At 45.9% G+C, this 20622-nt stretch overlaps 1 protein-coding gene across 14 annotated transcripts in view; it reads left to right on the top strand.

Moving 5' to 3' along the window:
• DOCK3 (dedicator of cytokinesis 3) overlaps nt 1-20622 on the top strand; it is a 239580-nt gene that overhangs the window by 129953 nt on the left and 89005 nt on the right. For all 14 annotated transcript variants that reach the window (XR_012235189.1, XR_012235190.1, XM_073591625.1 and 11 more), the window contains exons 6-12: nt 8069-8217; nt 12632-12716; nt 16322-16363; nt 18936-19087; nt 19185-19266; nt 19947-20007; nt 20149-20296. Coding sequence is in view for 12 of the 14 variants with exons in the window: in XM_073591625.1 (XP_073447726.1) it covers nt 8069-8217; nt 12632-12716; nt 16322-16363; nt 18936-19087; nt 19185-19266; nt 19947-20007; nt 20149-20296 (719 nt within the window). In the remaining 2 variants the exon portion in view is untranslated. The remainder of the gene's footprint in view (nt 1-8068; nt 8218-12631; nt 12717-16321; nt 16364-18935; nt 19088-19184; nt 19267-19946; nt 20008-20148; nt 20297-20622) is intronic.

A 20622-nucleotide genomic window follows, 5' to 3' on the forward strand; every position in this document is an offset into this window, starting at 1 on the left:
AGACTTCAGACATACTACAGGAGACGGTCAGAGACTGCAGACATATTACAGGAGATGGTCAGAGACTGCAGACATAGTACAGGAGATGGTCAGAGACTGCAGACATAGTACAGGAGATGATCAGAGACTGCAGACATAGTACAGGAGATGATCAGAGACTGCAGACATAATACAGGAGATGGTCAGAGACTGCAGACATAGTTACATAGTATGTGAGGTTGAAAAAAGTCCAAGTCCAACCTATATGTGTGATTATATGTCAGTATTACATTGTATATCCCTGTATGTTGTGGTCGTGCTTATTTAATGCCCCGTACGCACGATCGGACTTTCCAACGGGAAATGTTGGATGTGAGCTTGTTGGCTGAAAGTCTGACCGTGTGTACACTCCATCGAACATTTGTTGTCGGACTTTCCGCCAACAAACGTTGGCTAGCAGGTTCTCAAATTTTCCACCAACAAAACTTTGTTGTCGTTCTTTCAGATCGTGTGTACACAAGTCCATCACACAAAAGTTCACGCATGCTCAGAATCAAGTATGAGCCGGAAGCGCTTGGTCTTGTAAAACTAGCATTCGTAATGGAGATATCACATGACTATTGTACGTCTTGTACGTCACCACGTTCGTAATTGTTGGCCAACATTTGTGTGACCGTGTGTATGCAAGACAAGTTGGAGGCAACAACCTTTGAACAAAACTCCACGGTTTTGTTGTTGGAATGTCCGATGTGTATGGGGCGTAATAGTTTTTTGAGACTATCAATGCCCCCCCGCTTAGACCACTGCCTGTGGAAGGGAGTTCCACATCCTTGCCGCTCTTACAGTAAAGAACCCTCTACGTAGTTTAAGGTTAAACCTCTTTTCTTCTAGTTTTAATGAGTGGCCACAAGTCTTGTTAAACTCCAGTACCAGTCCGGTATTTGTATATTGAAATCATATCGCCCCTCAAGCGTCTCTTCTCCAGAGAGAATAAGTTCAGTGATCGTAACCTTTCCTCATAACTAAGATCCTCCAGACCCTTTATTAGCTTTGTTGCCCTTCTTTGTACTCGCTCCATTTCCAGTACATCCTTCCTGAGGACTGGTGCCCAGAACTGGACAGCATACTCCGGCAGACATATTACAGGGGATGGTCAGAGACTGCAGACATACTACAGGAGAAGATCAGAGACTGCAGACATAGTACAGGAGATGGTCAGAGACTGCAGACATACTACAGGAGAAGATCAGAGACTGCAGACATAGTATAGGAGATGGTCAGAGACTGCAGACATACTACAGGAGAAGATCAGAGACTGCAGACATACTACAGGAGAAGATCAGAGACTGCAGACATAGTACAGGAGATGGTCAGAGACTGCAGACATACTACAGGATAAGATCAGAGGCTGCAGACATACTACAGGAGAAGATCAGAGGCTGCAGACATAGTACAGGAGATGATCAGAGACTGCAGACATACTACAGGAGATGATCAGAGACTGCAGACATACTACAGGAGAAGATCAGAGGCTGCAGACATACTACAGGAGATGATCAGAGACTGCGGACATAGTTACATAGTATTTGAGGTTGAAAAAAGTCCAAGTCCACCCTATGTGTGTGATTATATGCAGATATACTACAGGAAATGGTCAGAGACTGCGGACATAGTACAGGAGATGGTCAGAGACTGCGGACATAGTACAGGAGATGGTCAGAGACTGCGGACATAGTACAGGAGATGGTCAGAGACTGCGGACATAGTACAGGAGATGGTCAGAGACTGCGGACATAGTACAGGAGATGGTCAGAGACTGCAGACATACTACAGGAGATGATCAGAGACTGCAGACATACTACAGGAGAAGATCAGAGACTGCAGACATAGTACAGGAGATGATCAGAGACTGCAGACATACTACAGGAGATGATCAGAGACTGCAGACATACTACAGGAGAAGATCAGAGGCTGCAGACATACTACAGGAGATGATCAGAGACTGCGGACATAGTTACATAGTATTTGAGGTTGAAAAAAGTCCAATTCCACCCTATGTGTGTGATTATATGCAGATATACTACAGGAAATGGTCAGAGACTGCGGACATAGTACAGGAGATGGTCAGAGACTGCGGACATAGTACAGGAGATGGTCAGAGACTGCGGACATAGTACAGGAGATGGTCAGAGACTGCGGACATAGTACAGGAGATGGTCAGAGACTGCGGACATAGTACAGGAGATGGTCAGAGACTGCAGACATACTACAGGAGATGATCAGAGACTGCAGACATACTACAGGAGAAGATCAGAGACTGCAGACATAGTACAGGAGATGATCAGAGACTGCAGACATACTACAGGAGATGATCAGAGACTGCAGACATACTACAGGAGAAGATCAGAGGCTGCAGACATACTACAGGAGATGATCAGAGACTGCGGACATAGTTACATAGTATTTGAGGTTGAAAAAAGTCCAAGTCCACCCTATGTGTGTGATTATATGCAGATATACTACAGGAAATGGTCAGAGACTGCGGACATAGTACAGGAGATGGTCAGAGACTGCGGACATAGTACAGGAGATGGTCAGAGACTGCGGACATAGTACAGGAGATGGTCAGAGACTGCGGACATAGTACAGGAGATGGTCAGAGACTGCGGACATAGTACAGGAGATGGTCAGAGACTGCAGACATAGTACAGGAAATGGTCAGAGACTGCAGACATACTAAAGGAGATGGTCAGAGACTGCAGACATGATACAAGAGATGGTCAGAGACTGCAGACATAATACAGGAGATGATCAGAGACTGACATATAACATGGATGGGCAGCACAGAATAAAAATAAGAAATCAAACCAATAACTTTCAGAAGTCAGGCTAATGATTACTTTTATTTTATTGGCTTGAGTAAGCACCACAACAGGCCGCTGTCTACAGGGGCCCCCTAGGGCCACACAGTAAGTGCCACAGGGCTGCATGCAACAGGGTGGGCACCAGGGCTTTAGGTGGAGTCCTCCTTCCACCCTCATGGCCACCCATTCAGAACCAATGGCTGCACTGATATAGATAATGTGTAACTTTGTATAACCAGCATAGCGAAGGCAGTTTATCTGTTTTACCCGATTTTTTTTTGTCCTTTGAGGACATCGCGGGTCCAGCGCGGGATTGGCCATATTCTGGAGTCCATCTTATTAGAGATGTTTGCCCGCCGGTTGTTTTCCTGTCTGTTTTCTTGTGTTTCTGCCAGGAATCCAGAAGTGATTTATTCCAAATGTTTGCTGATTTCCTCTAAATTTTGACAGGTTTGGACGGCTCGTCTCCCGCGCTGCGTGGGCCCCTCCGACAAACAAACTATTTCCAGCATCGGGCGCAACAGAATTTTAATTTTATGCAAAATTGTTTGGAAGGAGGGGGTCACCTTCCCCGCTGCCGGAGCCGTTTCTGAACCGCCATCTGTAATCGTAGCCGGGGAAAGGTTTCCCGCACGCCGCTCATCCCGGTCGTCTGCGAGGATCCCGTCTCTCCGGCAGACAATGAGCGACAGGTTTTTTAAACATTGCCAGAAGTTGGGGAAATCTGTGACAAACGCCGTATTTTATTACAATGGCGTCTGATTTGCTGGCCGTATGAATAGGATGGGACAGCTGCTTGGCGGACTGATTTTACGGCGAGATCCAGTGTAGGTGTGCGCGGTCGGGTGATGGCGAGAAGCTCGGAATAATTATAGAGACAGTTTGTGAGAAGTCTTGGCATTCATTGCTTGTGAGAGTAAAATCAGAACTGAATCTCTGATATTCCCAGATCCAATATTCCTATTCCCAGCCATCCGCAACACAAATACAGCTACGTTCTCTGTGATGTCACCGCTCTCTAGTGATTGGATAGGCTGCATTCTCAGTGATGTCACCGCTCTCTAGTGATTGGATAGGCTGCCTTCTCAGTGATGTCACCAGTCTCTAGTGATTGGATAGGCTGCATTCTCAGTGATGTCACCGGTCTTTAGTGATTGGATAGGCTGCATTCTCAGTGATGTCATTGCTCTCTAGTGATTGGATAGGCTGCATTCTCAGTGATGTCACCAGTCTCTGGTGAATGGATAGGCTGAATTCTCAGTGATGTCACCGGTCTCTAGTGAATAGATGGGCTGCATTCTCAGAGATGTCATCGGTCTCTAGTGAATGGATAGGCTGCATTCTCGGTGATGTCACCACTCTCTTGTGAATGGATAGTAGGGCTGGGAGATTTTCTACAAAAAAAAAAATCTTCGATTCTCTTAAAAAAAACTTGACTCACGATTCGAATCGAGTTTTATTTTTCTTTGGAAACCGCGCCGGTCCCGAGGCGCTGCGGGCACGAGCTTTTAGGCGAGGCCGCGGCTTTGGCCTAGTCCACGGCATCCGGCCTCGTGGACTAGGCCGAAGCCGTGGCCTCACCTACAAACTCCTTGCCCGCAGCTCTTCAGGCCCGGCGCGGTGTCAGTGCCGGTCCGGAGGCGCTGCGGGCATGAGTTTTTGGGCGAGGCCGCGGCTTCGGCCTAGTCCGTGGCATCCGGCCGTAGCCACGGACTAGGCCGAAGCCGCGGCCTTGCCTAAAAACTCATGCCCGCAGCGCCTTGGGACCGGCGCGGTGAAAAAAAAAAATGTAAAAAAATCGATTTGCTTAAATTTTGAATCGATTTGACCTCTCAACTTGATTCAAGATTTAAATCGATTTTCTTCCCCAGCCCTAATGGATAGGTTGCATTCTCAGTGATGTCACCGCTCTCTAGTGAATGGATAGGCTGCTTTCTCAGTGATGTCACCGCTCTCTAAGGAATGGATAGGCTGCATTCTCGGTGATGTCACCGCTCTGTAGTGAATGGATAGGCTGCATTCTCGGTGATGTCACTGCTCTGTAGTGAATGGATAGGGTGCCTTCTCAGTGATGTTACCGGTCTCTAGTACAGTGATGGCGAACCTTGGCACCCCTAAAGTTTTGGAACTACATTTTCCATTATGCTCATGCACTCTACAGTGTAGTTGAACATCATGGGAGATGTAGTTCCAAAACATCTGGAGTGCCAAGGTTCACCATCACTGCTCTAGTGAATGGATAGGCTGCATTCTCAATGATGTCACCGCTCTCTAGTGAAGGGATAGGCTGCATTCTCAGTGATGTCACCGCTCTCTAGTGAATGGATAGGCTGCATTCTCAGTGATGTCACCGCTCTCTAGTGAATTGATAGGCTGCATTCTCAATGATGTCACCGCTCTCTAGTGAATGGATAGGCTGCATTCTCAGTGATGTCACCACTCTCTAGTGAATGGATAGGCTGCATTCTCAATGATGTCACCGCTCTCTAGTGAATGGATAGGCTGCATTCTCAGTGATGTCACCGCTCTCTAGTGAATGGATAGGCTGCATTCTCAATGATGTCACTGTGGATCACTTAGGGCAGGGAAGTTACTGTATGTTCCATTTGGAGAACTAGCAATGATACAATGTAACAATTTCTCTGTACTTCATTCAGTTATTTTTTCCATGGAGTAATGAAGGTGTATCTGGTTGTGTATACACAGTAGCTTGCACAACAAAGGAATATAAACAATAAATCGATATAACTGCCTTTAATGCCCAGAGCAAGAGAAAGGGACAATCGGCTCCGGGGGGGGGACAAAGGTAGTAGTCATAGTGGAATAACGGCTATTCATTGCGGTATTATAATGGTGGTGTAATTAGCTGGTGTCAGGAATACAGCTCTGTACTATAGTGTGTGAGATGAGCAAAGGATTCTGGGAAGGACATTAATGCACCGGGAAGCACCTATGAGTCAAAATTGAGTCATTTCTCACCGGTTGAGCTATTAATAGAAATTCAGCGTGAAATGATAATATAAGGGTTTAAGGCGCTAAGAATGGAACGTATCAAAGCTTTATAATAACAAAATGAACGGAGGGAGATTTTTAGGTCATATGAAATAAAATCTTTGCTTTTCGCTAAACTGACCGCCAAAGCTCCTCCCACAATTTAAGGATCAGATCATAATGCGGTCAGGTGGAGAATGTGATCTCATGGGCCGCTGTGTTGTCTCCCTATGAGGTAAAGCCATACAAAAATAACCTGATAGGAGTTTTAAGGATGAACTCGGGGTACAAAAACTTTCATTACATTTTTATCCTCAATAGCTACAGAGGATATAAGTCCACTTTATGTGCACCAAATGCCTTTGAAAACCCAGATATCACCTTGTAAAAGTAGCAGTGACATCATCAGTGCGCTGTAAATAGCTTATGCAGAGAACAGAGCTGTGGGAGGGGCCCTGCAGGCTCCACCCGCTACAGGCTACTTGTAGAAAATTACACAAGGGGGCGGAGACAAGACCATTCACCCTGCACAAGGAGAGAAAGCAGAGCTGTGGGAGGGGCCTAGCAGGGCCCACCCACTACAGGCTGCCTGCAGAAAATTACAGGAGGGGGCAGAGACAAGACCCGTCACCCTGCACAAGGAGAGAGAGCAGAGTTGTGGGAGGGGCCTAGCAGGCTACACTCACTATAGGCTGCCTGCAGGAAACTTCAGGAGGGGCCAGAGACAAGGCCATTCACCCTCAACAAGGAGAGAGAGCAAACCCAGATATTACCTTGTAAAAGTAGCAGTGATATCATCACTGCGCTGTAAATAGCTTATGCAGAGCTGTGGGAGGGGCCCAGCAGGCTCCATCCACTAAAGGCTGCCTGTAGAAAATTACACGAGGGAGACGGAGACAAGACCATTCACCCTGCACAAGTTGAGAGAGAGCAGAGCTGTGGGATGGGCCTAGCAGGCTCGGCCTGCTACAGGCTGCCTGTAAAAAACCACAGGAGGGGGTGGAGACAAGACCATTCACCCTGCAGAAGGAGAGAGAGCAGAGCTGCGGGAGGGGCTTAGCAAGTTCCACCCACTACAGACTGCCTACAGAAAATGACAGGAGTGGGCGGAGACAAGACCAGTCACCCTGCACAAGGAGGGAGAGAGCAGAGCTGTGGGAGGGGCCCAGCAGGCTCCACCTGCTACAAACTGCCTGTAGAAAACCACAGGAGGGGGCGGAGACAAGAGCTGCCTACAGAAGATGACAGGAGGGGGGCGGAGACAAGACTGGTCACCCTACACAAGGAGAGAGAGCAGCCATTGAGTGGTCTTTATTACAGGAAGTCTCACACTGGATTACTGCACAGATATGGATGAAATACACAAAGCACAAGCACTCTAAGGGGTCTTATAAAAAATGAAAATGAATGTCTCAGCACTTGTAGTGCCATCGAGATTAATCCCATTAACGTGCTAATATGTTTATTTCCTATTATTGTCAGCTCCATCTAGTGGCCGTAACGAGGCATTTTCCTGAAAGACCATAACTGGGAAGATTTTGGCCACTAGATGGCGCTGGCGATCATAGGAAATAAACATATTGGACACATTACAAGGATTATGATTCGTGATGGCTGTGCAAATGCTGAGACATTCATCGAATGTTTTTTTTTAAAATAGTCCTCAAAAATTCAGGAAAGGTTACACATGCCTTTTGTTTTTAGAGAATGATTGCTTGTCTCGAATTTCAGCTTTAACTCTTTTCTACACTGAAATGAAATATTTTGGCTTTTACATGCACGTTTAGAGGGGCGTCTATCACAAATTCCTCCCAAAATGAATAGCAATTGAATACTGCCCCCTAATGGCTACATTGTTTGTAGATCGGATTGGAAGGCTTGTATTCGAACTGGAGTGTGTGTGGGCACTATAAGGCTATTGGTGTTTGTGTGTGAGATCTAACGGGTTTTTCTGCCTTGTAGACTACTACATATCTGCTTCCCATCATACATACCTGTGCACGCTGCAATGTTCTGCCTGTATAATGGAGATGATTAATCTCACTGTGCTGTCATCTCGTGTTCTACCTCCCACTCTCTTCCTGTAATCTCACGTCCTACATACGTCTTCTCTGCCTCTTTATTCTCACTCTTCTCACTCTCTCTTTACTCCTTCTTTCATCCCCACGTTCATCCCCCATGTTGATCCCGGACAATGCCCCACATCTTCCTATCCTTTTCTTTTCTCACGCCAGAAGCACAAGGTCGACCTCTTCTACAAGCTGCGACATGTCATGAACGAGGTGATTGACCTGCGCAGGCAGCTGCAGTCGGGTCACCTGACTCAGGACCAAGTACGAGAGGTCAAGCGACATCTGACCGTCCGACTGGACTGGGGCAATGAGTGAGTATGGTGGATCGGAGTTCTTCCTCCATAGGTATTGGTGGCTGTGGGTCACCTTGTCCTTTTATTATTACGAGGGCTGTACCAAAAGTAAGGCTGGCCATACACTATACAATTTTCCTGTTCAACTTTCCTTTAGATTTACCAAAACCATATAATATGAGGTCAAACCTAAACCCTTTCAATTTGTATCTCATCAGGCAGGCACTTGCACTACATAGTTGAAGGTAAATCTAAAGGAAATTGAATAAGAAAATTGCATAGTGTATGGCCAGCCTAAGGCTACAGTGGGTAGGACTTTTTTTTTTTTAACTTACATCGGTCAATCCAATTTTACATGTTGGTAGAGTAACTCTTCCTCTGTATGAACCCGTTCTCTTTTTCTTTATCATTGCAGGTAAATAATGGATTCCAAGAAGAAGCAATGTGCCGCCATTGAAAGGTTCAGGCTGTCTGACATACACAGAAGGCTAGAGAATGGGTACAGAGATGACACCGTTGATGAGCAATGTCTTATCATTGCTAACTCTTGTCAATGGTGTCATCTTCGACAACATTTTGTAGCCTTTTGTGGAAGTCAGACAGACCTCACCCTTACCTTTATCAAGAACTCAATGGTGGCACGTTGCTTCTGCTTGGAATCCATTATTTACCTGCACTGAAAAAGAAGAAGAGTTACTATAGAGCAGTGGTCTCCAAATTGCAGTCCAGGGGCCAAATGTGGCCTTTTGCTTGCCTTTATCTAGCCCTTGGGGCACTATTCATCCAACTGACATTAACAGTGGGGCATAATCCCTCCCACTGGCACCAACATGGGGTACTATTCCTTCCACTGGCACCAACGATGGGGCACTATTCCCCCCGGTTCGACAACAATGATGGGACATTATTCCTCCCACTGACACCAATGATGGGACACTATTTCTCCCACTAAGACCAATGATGGGGCACTATTTCTCCCACTAAGACCAATGATGGGGCACTATTCCTTCCACTGGCACCAACGATGGGGCACTATTCCCCCCAATGACACCAATGATGGGACACTGTTTCTCCCACTAAGACCAATGATGGGGCACTATTCCTTCCACTGACACCAACGATGGGGCACTATTCCCCCCCAATGACACCAATGATGGGACACTATTCCTCCCACTGACACCAATGATGGGACACTATTCCTCCCACTGACACCAACGATGGGGCACTATTCCCCCCCAATGACACCAATGATGGGACACTATTCCTCCCAATGACACCAATGATGGGACACTATTCCTCCCACTGACACCAATGATGGGACACTATTCCTTCCACTGGCACCAACGATGGGGCACTATTCCCCCCAATGACACCAATGATGGGACACTGTTTCTCCCACTAAGACCAATGATGGGGCACTATTCCTTCCACTGACACCAACGATGGGGCACTATTCCCCCCCAATGACACCAATGATGGGACACTATTCCTCCCACTGACACCAATGATGGGACACTATTCCTCCCACTGACACCAATGATGGGACACTATTCCTCCCACTGACACCAATGATGGGACACTATTTCTCCCACTAAGACCAATGATAGGGCACTATTCCTCCCACTAAGACCAATGATGGGGCACTATTCCTTCCACTAAGACCAATGATGGGGCACTATTCCTTCCACTGGCAACAATGATGGGGCACTATTTCTTCCACTGGCACAAATGATGGGACACTATTCCTCCCACTGACACCAAAGATGGGGCACTATTCCTTCTACTCACACCAAGGATGGGGCACTATTACTCCTACTCACACCAAGGATGGGGCACTATTCCTCCCATTGACACCAATGATGGGACACAATTCCTCCCACTGACACCAATGATGGGACACTATTTCTCCCACTAAGACCAATGATGGGGCACTATTTCTCCCACTAAGACCAATGATGGGGCACTATTCCTTCCACTGGCACCAACGATGGGGCACTATTCCCCCCAATGACACCAATGATGGGACACTGTTTCTCCCACTAAGACCAATGATGGGGCACTATTCCTTCCACTGACACCAACGATGGGGCACTATTCCCCCCCAATGACACCAATGATGGGACACTATTCCTCCCACTGACACCAATGATGGGACACTATTCCTCCCACTGACACCAATGATGGGACACTATTTCTCCCACTAAGACCAATGATAGGGCACTATTCCTCCCACTAAGACCAATGATGGGGCACTATTCCTTCCACTAAGACCAATGATGGGGCACTATTCCTTCCACTGGCAACAATGATGGGGCACTATTTCTTCCACTGGCACAAATGATGGGACACTATTCCTCCCACTGACACCAAAGATGGGGCACTATTCCTTCTACTCACACCAAGGATGGGGCACTATTACTCCTACTCACACCAAGGATGGGGCACTATTCCTCCCATTGACACCAATGATGGGACACAATTCCTCCCACTGACACCAATGATGGGACACTATTTCTCCCACTAAGACCAATGATGGGGCACTATTTCTCCCACTAAGACCAATGATGGGGCACTATTCCTTCCACTGGCACCAACGATGGGGCACTATTCCCCCCAATGACACCAATGATGGGACACTGTTTCTCCCACTAAGACCAATGATGGGGCACTATTCCTTCCACTGACACCAACGATGGGGCACTATTCCCCCCCAATGACACCAATGATGGGACACTATTCCTCCCACTGACACCAATGATGGGACACTATTCCTCCCACTGACACCAATGATGGGACACTATTTCTCCCACTAAGACCAATGATAGGGCACTATTCCTCCCACTAAGACCAATGATGGGGCACTATTCCTTCCACTAAGACCAATGATGGGGCACTATTCCTTCCACTGGCAACAATGATGGGGCACTATTTCTTCCACTGGCACAAATGATGGGACACTATTCCTCCCACTGACACCAAAGATGGGGCACTATTCCTTCTACTCACACCAAGGATGGGGCACTATTACTCCTACTCACACCAAGGATGGGGCACTATTCCTCCCATTGACACCAATGATGGGACACAATTCCTCCCACTGACACCAATGATGGGGGACTATTCCTCCCACTAACACCGATGATGGGGAACTATTCCTCCTCACTGACACAAATGATGGAACCTTCTTCCTCCCATTGACACCAATGATGGGGCACTATTCCTCCCCACTGACACCAATGATGGAGTACTATTCCTCCCACTGACATCAATGATGGGACACTATTTCTCCCACTGACACCAACGATGAGACACTATTTGTGTAATACCAAAAGTTGGGCATTGTTCACTCCCACTGATGCCAGGACATTGTCTACTCCCACTGGCCGCAGTCCCGCCCCCTCTAAAGTCTGAAGAACAGTAAACTGGCCCTTTGTTAAGAAAGTTTGGAGACCCCTGATATAGAAGAAGAGTTATTCTACCAATATGTGAAGTTTGAATGACTTATGTACGTTAATTAAACAAGCCCTCGTATATATGAAGCAGAGCTGTAGGAAATTGGAGGACGATATGGAAGAAGTTCAGAGCCTTGTCAGTTGGGTGGTATTAGTGGTCTGATTACAAAATTATATTATAAAGATTATAGATATAAAGATTATAAATTATAGATATAAAGATTATAAAAGTAGCCAGGATTGTATTTGCCATAGGAACAAGAAAAAACAAGGCACTGGATTCCAATTATCAGTAGATCAGATTGCTATAAGGCACAGTGGATCTAGTAAGGCTTCTCTCAATAGAAGTGTAGTGTCCCAAAAGCAGATTTGAAGATACATGTCCAATGGGAGCACCAAATAATATGTCTAGAAGTTCAAAAATGTTATAATAATAATATTTGACCACAAGGAGACAACGCAGAGCAGTCACAATATTTCACAGTTCAGAGGTCTCCCTATTCTTCAGGGCTTGAGTATGATGGAATGTTTGGAGGACTTTAAAGTGTTGCAATCACCAGAGTCTGTTTGCTCCATGAAACTTGGATGTGGTTCATTGATCCGCCAAGCTTTGTCACATTTTTTTTGACATCCAATCTTTTCATCATGACCCTGACCCTGCAGAAGGAGGAGAACTTTGGCCCCCTGAAACACATTGTGTTGTCCCCTTGTGAACAGGTATCAATATTAAAAGCATTTGAACATTTTGTTTGGTGCTCCCATTGGACTTTGCAGAGGTGTATTTGCCATAGGACAGTGATGGGCCTGTGTCTGGAAGAGCAGATAGGAAATGATTGCATCACACTGTTATTAGCTAATTAAAAATATTGAATGAATTATAAATAACAATTAGTAGAGCAATGATTAAGGCTTACTTTTCAGGCTGTAACTTTGGGCAGATTCCATTAATTTTCTCATTGCCTTCTCTGTATCTCCTCCAGGCACCTTGGTCTGGACTTAGTCCCCCGTAAGGAGTTTGAAGTGGTCGATTCTGAACAGATCAGCGTCTCTGACTTATACAAGATGGTGAGTAATAACAGAATTAGAAATGGAGAGATGTTTGCATTCAAATCCAAACAGCTTGCATATATATAAGACATCGGGCCAGACCAGACCTTAGTCTGAACTGTGTCTGCCTGGCCCTTATTGGGACTATATGTCTCTTAAAGTATGCTGTAAGTAAGAATTTGACTTTTGCACAGCAGAATATAAACTGGCCAAAGAGAGATCACTTTGACACAGTTGGAAAGATAAGGATCATTTTGAAGCAGTTGGCCAGAGAGGGATCACTTGGACACAGTTGACCAGACAAGGATCACTTTGACAAATTTGGCCAGAGAGGAATCGCTGTGACACAGTTGGCCAAAAAGGGATCACATTGACGCAGTTGACCAGAGAGGGATCACATTGACTCAGCTGGCCAGAGTGATCAGATTGACGCAGTTTGCCAGAGAAGGATCACTTTGATGCAGTTGGTAGAGAGGAATTATTTAATGCATTGGCCAGAGAAAGATCACTTAAATTCAGTGGACCAGAAAGGGATAGCTTTAACACATTTGGTCAGAGAGGAATATCGTTGATGCAATTGACCAGATGGTGACCACTTTGAGGCAGTTGGCCAGAGAAGGATCACTTTGACACAGTGGCCAAAGAGGGATCACTTTGATGCAGCTGGCCAGAGAGGGATCACTTTGACACAGTTGGCAAGAGACACATCACTTGGACACAGTTGGCCAGAGAGGGATCACTTTGCTACAATTGGCCAGATAAGGATCACCTTGACAAAGTTGGCCAGAGACGGATCACTTTAATGCAGTTGGCCAGAGAGGGATAACTTTAATGCAGTTTCCTCTCCTGTTTGGAGTCTGTTGATGAACTGGAGGTGATTTAATGGGAGAATTAATCAGAAGGCAGTCCTGTACTGTTAGAACATGCTGTTTTGGTCTCCCGCAAGACCAGATATGTGGAGCTATACAGAGAAAACCAGATTCAATCTAAGTGAAGCAATACAATTTATTAAGAACACAAATCATGGGTGACATAAAACACCAATCCAGTAACCGCTACATAACCCAGAGACCCACAGAGGGAAAATGAAATAACTATGTACAGAGAGGAAGGAGAAATCAGGTAAAGCAAGGAAAGGGGGGGGGGGGGGGGGTACAAGGAAAGGCAAGGGGTACATGGAACAAAAATCAAGATAGGTACAGGTAGCCGGAGGTGGGTCAGGAACTGGGTTGGAACAGGTAGCAGGTAGTAGGTGTCAGGGTCAGGAGGTAGCAGGAGGAAGGTCGGGAACGAGTAGAGTGTATAAAGGCAACATGTAGCAGGAGGCATTTAGGAATGAGGTCCAGAATGGGCCCAAGGTACTAGGCACTGGGTACAGGTAGCAGGGTCAGGAGGTAGCAGGTGGCAGGGCAGGAACAGGGATCAACAGGGAACAGGTACAAAGGCAACAGCTATAGGTAGGGTCATGGAAACACAGGTAAAGCACTGAGGACCTTCAAGGAGGAGCTAAATACTCTCTCAGTAGCCAGCATCAGTTAAGGACTAATTCCCGACTGACTGCTGAGAGAAATCTGTTGGTGGAAACTGGAAATGCACCCAGCATAGAGCAGAGACACCTGCTAGTGGACCACAGTGCCACCAGCAGGTGTTCTGGGTCCTAACATGTACCTTCCACTCACAGTAGAGCAGTGCAAGGACAGCATCTATTGGTTTCCACAAATGGCCCAGTACCAGCATTGCCATCAGGACCAGTCCGTGTCAGTCTGCGGAATGGAGATATGACTACCTATGACCACTAAAAGTATTATTGTACACAACGATTTTTGCAATGAAAAGATGTTCTTTGCTTTTCTATAGAGGTAACAAGATTGTTATCATATGCATTGGGTAAGCCACCAGCCATGTAGATATTGGGTCAAGATCACCAGCTTAACTTGCACAAGTGTTTACCCAGTTAAGGCACATCTGTACCCAAATTCACAGTTTCAATAATATTCTCTGTATCTATACAAAACAATGTTACATTTACTGTATCTTTACAATACAATGTTACATTTACTGTATCAATATGATACAATGTTACATTCACAGTATATATAGGATACAAAGTTACATTTATTATTATTATTATACAGGATTTATATAGCGCCAACAGTTTACGCAGCGCTTTACAACATTAGGGAGGACAGTACAAGTACAATACAATTCAATACAGGGAGGAATCAGAGGGCCCTGCTCTTTAGAGCTTACAATCTAGGAGGAAGGGTCAAGTTATACAAAAGGGTAATAGCTGTGGGGGATGAGCTAATGGAGAAAATAGCGCAGTTGTTAGATGGAGGCAGGTTAGGCTTCTCTGAAGAGGAAAGTACTATATTTACTATACATTTACTATATCTATACGATACAATGTTACATTCACCGCATCAATACGATATCACGTTATATTTACTGTATTTATATGATACAATGTTACATTCACTGTATCTATATAATATATATCTATATAATACAATGTTACATTCATTGTATCTAAACGATACCATGTTAACATTCACTGTATCTATATGATACAATGTTACATTCACCATATTTATATGATACCATGTTACATTCACCATATCTATACGATACAATGTTACATTCACCGTATCTATACAATTATTATTATTATTACACAGGATTTATATAGCGCCGACAGTTAACGCAGCGCTTTACAACATTATACGATAGAATGTTACATTCACCGTATCTATACGATACAATGTTACACTCACTGTATATGATACAATATTGCTTTCATTGGCCGCCGGGACACATCACAGCATTTTCTGTTCTCAGTTGGTGAATGGCTTATGCCCTATAGAAGCCCGTTTTTGTTTTTAGTTGTGGGGAAGATTTGTGTTTTTATTTGTGTCCCTGATTAAAAAAATGACTTGATGGGCTTTGAATCATTATATCGCACTTTAGAAATATGTGTTTCAGTAAACACATCCCTGATGAAGGGGGGCAAGCCCTGAAACGCGTTGCGCTGCTCACCTCTACGAACAGTAAACACATGAAGGCTGATCTGGAGTTGAGCGCCCCTATATTATGACTTTTTATTCAGCAATTCAATCCTGACAGAAGTTCCAAATTCCATCCCAAACAAAAAACACAATTAGAGCAGAAGTTTGGCTTCCTGTAACAGCCTCACCCTGCGGTCTCTGCTGCACACATTCATTGCACATTCGCTGTCCTGCAAATGAGGGTTACTAAAATCTGTCTTTGTATGTAGTAGCTGAAACCTGAAATCAGGCTTGCAGTGAGTAGACAAGCCATTAAGCAGATGGTGGGAGAAGGGAATTTAGAGGGCATATTTTTTTTTTTTTTTTTTAGGAAGGAGGGAGCTCTAGGTGTAGTCAGTTTCAGGACAAGCAGGAGGAAGGGCAGGAGTCTGCAGAGCTAGGGGCTTTGAAAAGTGTTGTCACCCTCATCCTCAGCCATGTAACATGGAGGGGAGGGGGATCACAGGAGCGCATGCATTACTATTAAAATGTCTCGTATGTGTATTTTTCTGGCTGCGACGTCACCCAGAACGGGCTGATGAACCTCATCGCACTGACAGCCTGTAATTTTCTCCGCAGCATCTGTCAAGCCGACACAGCGTGCAGCAGAGCACCAATCAGGTGAGAGGGGTGGCGAGTGACGGAGAGCGAAGAGGAGCCGGGAAGGAGGTCAGCAATTAAATCCTAGCAGGGCAGGCTAAGGGAGCCAGGAGGTCATTATCATCCCTGATCCCGTTCCTCTGATGGGCTCGGCGTCGGATCTCTGAGCTCCCGCGGCGTGCAGACCGCGCCGGCGGGCGCACAGAAACCCGCTGACCTGACAAAGGGAATGCTTATTAATAGATCTGCCCTATTTCCACCAGACTGAATGGATTTAGGAAGGAGGCAGAATGCATAGAACTAAACATCTCCCCTATAACGAGGATTGGGGGGGGGGGGTACTATGAAAATTTTATATTAATTATTCATTTAAATCCACCCTCCGGCCTCCCCTCCAGTCTTGCACAGTTGTAGCGGCTCCTCTCCTGGACTGAAACGGCTTCCTCTGATTTCACCGCACACTGTGAGCTTCTCACCATGTGCATTAGAAGCTGCAGCAAGTCAGAGCCCCGCCCCATTTCCTAGCATCATCTTGCCCTGGCCCAAAACACTTTTTCATCTTCAGATTTACCAAAACCATCTAATATGAGGTCAAACCTTAAGAGTTTCAATTGGTATGCAATCAGGCAGGCCCTCGCACTACATGGTTTTGGTAAATCTGAAGACAAAAATCTGCAGAATATTGAATAGTGTGTATGGGGGTCTAACTGTCCCTGACCCGCCCCCGTTCATTCATTGGATTTCAGTTCTTTCCATCAAGGAGGCTCAGCTTCACATGTGGGCGTTACCTATGTAAATACAGTCTGCCTAAGAACGCCCACTCCTGCAGCTTGACTCCCACCCAATCAAAGGCATATTGATATTTGCATAACTCCTCCCACTGCTTACATCAGGGCTGAGGGCTCTTGAGGGGAGTACTGCTGCAGGGTGCTGGGATGGTTTTCGGGCAGCACCCTCCTGGCCCCTCCCACCGGCCATGATCTGTCTGCATTGCATAGAAAAGCACCATAGGCGTGTGCACAGGGTGTGCCAGGTGTGACTGGGCACACCCTAATCACGTGTGCTGCAGATTCCCCCCGTTTAGACCCTGATATTTCACCAAACCCCCCTAACAGGGCTCCTAAAGAAATGATAAAAAAAATTATTAAAAAATAAAATTGTAAAAAATAATTTAAAAATTAAATAATGAAAACAACTGACACCAAACTCTGCCCTACTGACACTGGCGGTATATATACTCACATGCACACGCTAATGTGTTTGAGCTGTGTGGTGCACACCCTAATGCAATGTTGCACACCAAAAAGTGAGACACAAAAAGTCAACAGGGTGTACATGTGGTCCTCCAAAAGGAAGGGACCTTTGACCTGATCCCCCAGGGCGTTAGGCTCCAGACGGGGACTAGGGTACTTTCACATGGTCCATCTGGCCGAAACCAGATGGACCCCCTTCTCTGGGAGGTCTGCCGAAACAGACCACCACAAGTACTAGGCCAGAAGGCCATGTCCACCCCCTCCCAAGAATTTCAGGGCAGGCCCGAGGACCTACACCCTACTCCAGGGGCACATCCACCACTGGCTTTCTTCGGGACACAGCCTTCCGCCAGACCCAGTGCCTCTCCATCCTCACCAGGGGTACCCTTCCGGCTTTCTCGGGGACTCGCTCTGAACTCGTGTTCGCCCCAATACTAACCTTCTAGGTACCATTACACCGGAGGATTTCCATAGCCACCACCCAAACCTCCGCCATAGTCAGGGAAGCAATACAGTGCCTCCTCTTGGCAACTAATAAGAACAGATCCTACACTTGATGTTAGCCAAAAGGCTGAGGGATATGTTTGAAACCACCGACCCATCCGCACCTAACTCCCCAGTGATCAAACCTCCAAGAGCTGCCAGCAAAGCAAAATATAGGTGCAGTGAACTAAGGTGAATGCACTAAAACCTTCATTTTTGGAAGGAGCATTCATCCTCCTTACTATGCACCGTCACATGTCTAATACTGGAGGACAAGTGCTCTTTATATAGAGAGGATACAATGGCACCGTGTAGTTGGGAAAAATGCCAATGGTACGATGGAATGAACACAGGGGGTGCAGTTTAGACATGTGCACTGACAAAAAATTTGTTCGTTTTTGTTTTATTAGTTTTTTTGCTTTTTTCGGAAATCCGAAAATTCGGATTTCCAAATTTCCGAATTTCCAAAATTTCGAATTTTCCAATTTTCCAATTTCCATAGTTTCCGAATTTCGAATTTCCAAAATTCCGAATTTACGAAATTTCAAATTTACGAAATTTTGAATTTTCCGAAATTTAGAATGTACGAAATTTTGAATTTTCGGAAATTTGAAAATTCGGAAATTCGAAATTGGGAAATTGAAAAATTCAGAAATTTCGGAATTAACTAATTTGTCAAAATTCGGAAATTTGAAATTTCAGAAATGTAAAAATTCAGAAATTCGGAAAAACAAATTCGGAACTAAACGAATTGCACATGTCTAGTGCAGTTATAGAGTACCGGGGGGGGGGGGAAGGGGGTGACAGGGAAATTGCTGGGACAGGTTACTGACGGCTGACCCGCTTTCCCGTCACAGACGGACACCCTACGGCAGCGACACAAGGAGCCCCGCGCCCCGGTGCCTCACCACCTGCTACTCAACTTGAAGAGCTTCACACACAGCAACATCGGGGAGGACGTGGACCTGTTCTTCTCGCTGTATGACATGAGAGAAGCCCGTCAGATCAGGTGACTTACGCCTCGCCGCCACCTTCATGTCATCCTCCAGCTGGGTCACCCGATGCTCCGCCATGACGCTGAACGTTCTCTGTCTTCTCTTCCCCAGTGAGAGGTTTATGGTGAGACTGAACAAGAACGGCGGGCCCAGGAACCCCGATAAGCCGGAGCGACTCTCAGCGCTGTTCACGGTACGTCCCTTCTGGGCACAACATTTCATCGTTTTCTTTTTATGTCGGGTAGACCCCGAAGAAATGTACCCGTCCGCTAAAATGGTAAAAATGTAAAATAAGGAACATTGAGTAGGAGAACCCATCCCGGTGAGACAGCAATGTGTTACCCCTCCGAGTCTGGCATTATTTTATTCCATCGACACACAGAGCCCTGAAGAAGGGAGGCCTTACCTCCAGGCTTACACGTTCTTGAAATAAGAATCTGACGTTTCCTGTGCACCAGTTCATAAAACCTGCAAGCACACCTCCCAACTTTTTTTGAGATGGGAATGAGGGACACCTATCAGCAAAAGTATGCAGGCATAGGACACACCCCTTGCCACGCCCCCTTAAAGGAGAATTGTACAAAAAAACAAGATTGGTTAAACCCACAAGTGCTTTTTTTAACCACTACTATTCCTTTATATTGCCTTTTGGAATTTACAAATGCAGCAATTTAGAAATCAGATGAAAGGTTTAGTGCTGGAAAACACTTTTTGATAAATAAAAAGTGCATTTTATATACAACTATATAGATCAGATGACCAAAATGAGGGACAAATGAGGAGGAATGAGGGACAGAGGGACATTGCTCCAAATCAGGGACAGTTGGGAGCTATGTGTAAGTGACTCTGGTGTGTTTTTTTTTTTTTTGGCAGGACCTCAGCAGCAGAGATGTAAAGCGAGACCTCCACCTTGTCGTCCATGTCATCAGGATAGGTAGGTGACACTCGTTTGCTGATGTTCTGTATTCGGTGATGTCATTGCCTGATTATTGGCTCGGGGATCTGCGCAGGTCATGGTGAGCCTCGCCTGGAGTCATCGCTCATATCTGCAGTTCATTCTCCGCTTTTCTTTTAGGCCGTATGCTGTTAAACGACTCCCGGAAAGGCCCCTCGCACATCCATTACCGGCGGCCCTATGGCTGCGCAGTCCTGAGCCTCGGGGAGGTGCTGCCGGCACTATGCGAGCATCGAGACGAGAAGGATTTTGTCCTGAAAGTTTACACGTGAGTCAGGGAATCAGATATTAGTTCCTCCAATGTCTGTGCAAAATCAATCAATTCTGAATAAATCACCTGTCCATGCAAAACTGATCAATCACCTGTCCATGCAAAACTGATCAATCACCTGGCCATACAAAACTGATCAATCACCTGTCCATGTAAAACTGATCAATCACCTGTCCATGTAAAACTGATCAATCACCTGTCCATGCAAACTGATCAGTAAGGATGAGCTCCGGCGTGTTCGCACACCCCACGTGCAGAGCCCGCCAGGAAGTCGGCACTGCACTCCGCTGCGCTAATCACAGGCAGTGAGACATTGTCCCAAT

The sequence above is a fragment of the Aquarana catesbeiana genome, linkage group LG07 (genome assembly GCF_042186555.1).
Source record: "Aquarana catesbeiana isolate 2022-GZ linkage group LG07, ASM4218655v1, whole genome shotgun sequence".
In the NCBI taxonomy this organism is placed as follows: domain Eukaryota; kingdom Metazoa; phylum Chordata; class Amphibia; order Anura; family Ranidae; genus Aquarana; species Aquarana catesbeiana.